The sequence below is a fragment of the Stegostoma tigrinum genome, chromosome 22 (genome assembly GCF_030684315.1).
Source record: "Stegostoma tigrinum isolate sSteTig4 chromosome 22, sSteTig4.hap1, whole genome shotgun sequence".
Taxonomy (NCBI): Eukaryota; Metazoa; Chordata; class Chondrichthyes; order Orectolobiformes; family Stegostomatidae; genus Stegostoma; species Stegostoma tigrinum.
In genome coordinates, this window is record NC_081375.1 from 52,968,540 (window position 1) to 52,975,709 (window position 7,170).

General features: G+C 44.6%; 1 protein-coding gene across 1 annotated transcript in view; it reads right to left on the reverse strand.

Moving 5' to 3' along the window:
* Positions 1–3,238, reverse strand: part of evpla (envoplakin a) — a 71,678-nt gene extending 68,440 nt beyond the window's left edge. The window contains exon 1 of the mRNA XM_048554839.2: positions 2,905–3,238. Within this exon, the coding sequence (XP_048410796.2) occupies positions 2,905–2,957 (53 nt within the window). The 5' untranslated portion in view covers positions 2,958–3,238. The remainder of the gene's footprint in view (positions 1–2,904) is intronic.
* Between the last annotated feature and the right edge of the window lie 3,932 nt (positions 3,239–7,170).

Genomic DNA, 7,170 nt, shown 5'->3' on the forward strand with positions numbered 1-7,170 from the left:
CCTCTACATTGGGGAAACCAAGCGGAGGCTTGGAGACCGCTTTGCAGAACACCTCCGCTCAGTTCGCAACAAACAACTGCACGTCCCAGTCGCAAACCATTTCCACTCCCCCTCCCATTCCTTAGACGACTTGTCCATCCTGGGCATCCTGCAGTGCCACAATGATGCCACCGTAGGTTGCAGGAACAGCAACTCATATTCCACTTGGGAACCCTGCAGCCCAATGGTATCAATGTGGACTTCACCAGATTCAAAATCTCCCCTCCCCCCACTGCATCCCAAAATCAGCCCAGCTCGTCCCCGCCTGCCTAACCTGTTCTTCCTCTCACATATCTCCTACTCCCACCTCAAGCCCCACCTCCATTTCCTAACTACTATCCCACCCACTTGACTTGTCCATCCTCCCCAGACTGACGTATCCCCTCCCTTCCTCCCCACCCATAATCTCCTCTCCACCTACCTTCTCCTCTATCCATCTTCAGTCTGTCTCTCCCTCTCTCCCTATTTATTTCAGAACCCTCTCCCCATTCCCCTTTTCTGATGAAGGGTCTAGGCCCGAAATGTCAGCTTTTGTGCTCCTGAGATGCTGCTTGGCCTGCTGTGTTCATCCAGCCTCACACTTTGTTATCTTGGATTCTCCAGCATCTGCAGTTCCCATTATCGCTGATGACTGAGCAATATCCTTTGTTTTCACTTTTATCTCCTGTTCTAAAATGAATTTGTCAGTTCAGGTCACAACTGCTCCAAAGGTGTGCAATAAATCTCTGAACTGTTTGATTGAAAAGTAACTCGTAATGTGTCAAACATCCAGATTACAGAACTGGAATGAGTTGTAATGTGTTGTAACTCAGATTAAATGAACTGAGAAGCTTTACCTTATCTTCTGGGCCCACGTTAAGATCAAGAGTAAAGGGACGGTGTTGTTGTATGCTCTGCATTTCTGCAGGAGTTGTGTTAACAGTACAGCTGCTAGTCTGAATTCACCAATATCCAGAACTTTGTATATATGGAAATGATATGGATAGATATCAGGCTTCTCTCGAATCCACAGTGCACCAACAACACAGTCCCCATACAGAGACTGAGATACGTCTGTACACGCCCAGTGTTATACTTCTAAACGTACGACTCCCCGAAAGAGCTCTCGTGGTGCGGTGGTAGAGTCCCCACCTCTGAGCCAGGAGACCTGGGTTCAAGTCCCACCTTGTGTGTCATGACATCTCTGAACAGAGTGATTAGAAGATGTCTACAATTCCTCAAAAATCACATGCCATGTAAGTGAATGGCTTATGAACAGCTGTCACAAACAGATGGGACAATTCCAAATCCAACAGCTCACAGATGAAGCCAACTCTCAGCTCCCAGATTCTCCTCACCCCAGGATCACTCCCAGATTTGTTTCGATTTGAAACCCTCCGAATCCCAAAAGCTCTCTGTGTTAATGCTCAGCATCAAATCTCTTCACCTCCTGAACCCTGTGGTGATCTAGACTAAGAACTGTCAGCACAATTGAAAATAGGAACAGTGTCATTACATAGCGATAACAAGGTGTAGAGCTGGATGAACACAGCAGGCCAAGCAGCATCAGAGGAGCAGGAAAGCTGACGTTTTGGGTCTAGATCCTTCATCAGTGTCAATACGTGTTGCTCTTTATTGGGATTTTCAAAAGCTCTTGGGTTTCGTCTGTTGGTGCTGTTCCATTTCTGGTCCTTCAGGTTTGGCCATGACTGTGGAAGTGATTCCAACTGTCATCGACAGAATTTCCAGTCCATTTTGCAGAAACCACTCAGCAAAATTCCAAAATCACTAACTAACTCAATGGCAAATGTGAAGAACCAAACTCCTTGGACACTGTGAACATCAGCTGCTTAGTTGGGGTGCAAGGCCCTAAACATAGAGCTGTTGCAAGGACTGTGCCGCATTTGAAGCAGCTTCTGCACTTATCCCATTCACTTTGGCTGTAAATAGTTTGAGTGGCCCAAGGGCTGCGGCCAATTCCCAGATGGCCAGAGGGTTTTACCTGGTATAGATGTAGCTGTGGCAACCTACTGAAGTATTTACAAAGTTTGAGAATTATGATGGAGAGCAGGATGGTGGATTTGATATCTCCAGCCTGAAACTAACAAAACCCTTCCTGTTGTTTGTGTGCCTTGCATTGGCATATCATAAGATTTATACAAGATAAAATATTTAATGGAGGGGGCCTTGGAGAGAGTTGCTTCTCTGGCATAGTTTCCTTTTCCTTCCTGGATTATTTCTACCTGATGCAAGTTATTTTTTTGTTCAGAGGAAAGACAGGGAGTTTTGATAAGTTATTCAGCCGCATAGCCATGTCACCTCTGTCAGCCCGAATTAAACTCTTCCCCTCCTCACCAGTCCCTACGTGTCGCATGATCACGAAAGTCATTGACAAAATGTCGTGTCACAGCCCAGCTTCCTAATCTGAAAACATATTTAAATTCAAACAATGTCTGACTTCTGCTTCCATGCAGTATTCCTGAATACTATCAAAAAGTGTTCATTAAAATACATGGGTTTTAGTCGAAGATTCAATGTCCAGGAGATGGCATGTATCCAAAAGCTAGTTGAGCAATATTTGGAAAATTTTCAGATTTTACTGCTGCAAATGCTACTTGTAAATCTTTCAAGACCGGTTTTAATTGCTATCATGCCACATTTCGCTGGAATATTTTGTTTTAATGCTTAACAATACACTCTGCATTAAAGCCAAAAATCAGCGGGAATTGAATATCATTCTTTCTGCATTTAAACAGTCCTGCCTTCTCTGCTTATAATTAGAGGACTTCTGTGCAGATATTCACCACCATCAATCACTGACAATCCCATTCCGGACATTAGTGCCATTCGTTGAAACGGGTTACCAAGACTAGGATTCTTACTCACCTCGATGTCTTGCTGCTCTGGGCGATCTTAAATGTGTTCTTTTTCGAGAACATGTTGCCAGAGTGTTGACTCTGACGGCCAGCGAATCCTTGTTACTCCAACTCTGCCTTTTATGATATCTCCCTGCCTTTTTCTTGGATAAACACCCACTTGCAGATACGCAGACTTGTGTGTGTCTGTATGTGCGTGAACACGGCAAGGTCCAACTCTCGCTGAAAGCTGGGCTTCGAGGGAGGCTCCTTTTCAATGACAAGTGATCCAAGGAAGAGCAAGTACAGAGTTTCAGGTTGGTGTGAAACTTGCACAACTGGTTCAGAAGGGAATGTAATTGAGAGAAGAAGCCAGCTACTCCACCCATCCCAGCCCAATGAATCACAAAGGTATACAAAGTCCAATTGCCAGGGAGCTGAGCTTTTGGGCAGACAGTAATTTAAAAGGACTTTTGAGTAGCATTTCTGTTCCCAGATGGAAGGGTTCCACACTGAGTGGGGAAGTGAAGGGTTTGGTGGAAGATGGGGATGGCAGAGGGAGAGAGAGAGAAAGAGGAAGAAAATGAAGCAGTGAAAGAGAGAGGAGAGAATGACAACAAAAGAAAGAACAGGGAGAGAAAGAAAGTACAAAGGAAAGAGAGAAGAAGGATTGAAACAGAGAGAAAAGCAGAGCAAGAGAGATGAAAAAAATGAGGAAAAGCGAAAGAAAGAGAGAAAAAAGACAGAAGCAGCAGGAGAGAAAGAAATAAATAGAGCAAGAATGAAAGAGAGAAAAAGAGAGGCTAAAAGTCTCCAACACAGTCACTGTTGGATGGTTCTATGATTCTCATTCTGTGATTCAGGACGTACTGGAGAACTCAGCAGGTCTGGCAGCATCTACGGGGAAGGAAACAGAGTTATTAACATTTCAAGTCTGGTATGACTTCTTCAGAACTGAGTCTCCAGCATCCACAGTAATTTGCTTTTATCACCCAAGAGCACTGCGAACCCCATCGCAAAATAACTTCATCTACGCACTCCTGAGCAGAGGAAGCAGGGTCTTGAGTGAAAGATGGTATTGTTGACTGTATCAGAATGGCAGCTTGAGCTGTTGGAGTTATGACAGATCTCATGATTTTATCAGATGCTGAGTTTTGTATGTGGCTTGGAAAGGGTTAATCCTGAGGTGTGCCATAAGCACCGCCCACTGTAATGATGTCTTCTGACCTTGTGGGTAGAACAGTTGAGGATCTCAAAGGAGCCAGATGGAATACCCAGGTCCTTTTGTAGGCTGTGCGTCAAACTGTAATGTAATGTAATTCACATACAATAAACAATATCTTATTAACAACAAGAGAACCTTATAGTTGGACCAGGTTCCCTCCCACATGGGCCCATGCAGGCCCTGGAATATCCTAACCTAAAGAGAATGGTAGCAGTGCCTCTCACCATGAACTCACACAGTGTAGTGAGGGGCACTGGCCATCCAGCTCTGAGCAGCTGATTCTGCCCATCTCAGTGTTGAGAATGAGATGGTTTAATCTGAGCAAAGTGCTACATAAGACAGATCTAACATGAGGAGAAATGCTCATTATCCAATAGGTTATGATGGTTCCGAAATCTCTATTCCAAAGGCTCTGAACACTCATACATTAGTTTGGAAGGATCTCAATGTTCAGTCATTGAGCACTCAGTCACAAATGCTGTGTTATGAACTTCCAGGGGAAGTTGTGGGCATATGCTCAGTTACAACATTTAAGAGACATTTGGATAAGTATATGAATAAGAAATGTTTGGAAGGATATGCGCCAGGAGCAGGCAGGTGGGACTAGTTTACTTTGGGATTAGGTCGGCATGGACTGGTTGGACCGAAGGGTCTGTTTCCATGCTGTATGACTCTATGACTCAAAATGCTCAGTCATTGAGGACTTTCAAGACAGAGATCAGTAGATATTTGGGCACTAAAGGAATCAAGGATTATGGGATAGATAAGGGAAGTGCTATAGAGGTCAAATTTCATCCATTAAGTGGCAGAGGAGTTTCAAGGGCCCGAATGGCCCAGCTGACCCTATTTCCTACGTCTTTATTCCCGCAGAGAGCTAATGGCTGGCTTCACAAACTAACAGAAACCTCGGTGCAGCAGGGTGAATTGTGTGAGGCCATTTGGGATGTTCAAGTGAGGGAGTGCCACAGAGCAGACACAGTGTTAATCTGGGAACCGTAGCCAAGTACTTGCCTTTCAGCAAAATATACTTTACTGATAAAACATCTAAAATTACATTCCCAAACATTTCAAATTAGACATCACGTACAGTGCAATAAGAGAAAACTTTTCTCTATTGAACATGTTACACCCTGAGATATTGCTTTAATTGTAACAGTTATAATGTACATTCAGTGACAAACATGCAGATGCTTGGCGCACCATGACTGAAAGGTCTTAGTCAGTTGCATTTCCACACTGCCCCTTTGCAGTGGCTGCCCCCAAATACATTGTTCTGAACATTGGAGTGTGCCAGCCTGCAACACTCTGTTAAGGACAACTTCTTTCACTGGGAAACCAGCAAGTTCCAGATAAACCAAACAGCGTCTTTCGCTGAGTTGATAGTCCTCCAGGCACAGTTAATGTCTGCCTTGCTGTGCATCCCTGGGAAAAGCCTGTAGAGCGCACACTCACAGCGTTGCTCAGAATGATCCCCTTCCACTGCCTCTACCTCAGACCTTCTCTATAAAGACACATTCCAGAAGGAGGTATGTGATAGTCTCTTCATCGCCACAGCCGAATTGAGGGCAGCGTGTAGTAACACAGAAAGTCCAGGTGAGCACCAACGTTTTGGCAGGGAATGTCCTTCTCGCCATCAGCCCAGCTACTCCTCGGAGCTTGTTTGAAAGTGTTGGTCATGAGGGATTCTGCCAAATGATTTTGATATTTTGCTCCGTGAATCACCTGGCAGGATCCACCATCTTCCCTTCCCACACAGCCTCGAGGACATGTGCTGTTTATTACAATTTCCCAATTACTAGAATCATAGAATCCTTTCAGTGCGGAAGCAGGCCATTCAACCCATCAAGTTCACACCATCCCTCTGAAGGACATCTCACCCAGACCCACACCTCCCACCCTATCCCTGTAATTCCACATTCCCCATGGCTAATCCACCTAGCCTACGCATCCCTGAATACTATGGGCAATTCTAGCATGGCCAATCCACCTAACCTGCACATCTTTGGACTGTGGGAGGAAACCGGAGCACCCAGAGGAAACCCACACAGACACGGGGAGAACGTGCAAACGCAACACAGACAGTCACCGGAGGGTGGAATCGAACCCAGGTCCCTCGCACCATGGGGCAGCAGTGCTAACCACTGAGCCACTGAGCCAACCCACTGTAATTAAACTACATTTGGTTATAGGCTCTGGGTGTAAAGAGTCGTAGAGTCATTGAGATCTATAGCACAGAAGTAAGTTCTTCTGCCTGTCCAATCCATGCCAGTTATAAGCAATCACCTAATTATTCTAATCCCATTATCTAGCACTCAGCCCATAGCCTTGGCTCACAAGTGCACATCTAAATACTGCTTCAATGTGATAAGGGTTTCTGCCTGTAACACTCTTACATGTAGTGTGTTCCAGATTCTCATCATCCTCTGGGTGAATATCGCTTTTCCTCACATCTCCTTTTAACCTCTTGCCTCTTATTTTAAATCTATGACCCTGCTCATTTCCCCACAAGGAGAAAAATTTCTTCCTGTCTGCCCTATCTATGTCCCTCATAATTTTATACAAACTTAAACACACACTCCAACAGGTTCAAGAACAGCTTCTTCCCAGCTGTTATTAGACTGCTGAATGCACCTCTCAAATTTCAAACCTAATATTGCTTATGCTTTTGCACACCTCCCGTGCAACTGTAACTGTGTATGCCTTGTTTTGTTCAATCACCCTAAGATCTGTACATCTTTGAATGGTATGATCTGCCTGCACTGCTTGCACAACAAAACTTTTCACTGTACTTAGGTAGATGTGACAACAACAAATCATATCAAATGAAATCTCAATCATATCCCCTCTCACTGTAAGGAAAACAACACCATTCTATCTAATTTTTCTTCATAACTGAAACTCTTTAGACAGGGCAACATCCTGGTAAATCCCCTCTGCATCCTCTCCAGTGCTGCCACATCCCTCCTATAATGTGGATTCCAGAACTGTACACTGACTGTGATTTGAGAGTCCTACAGAAAGCTGTTTGAATGCAGAGAATGTGGTTCTCACTCACTCACACACATTCCTTAC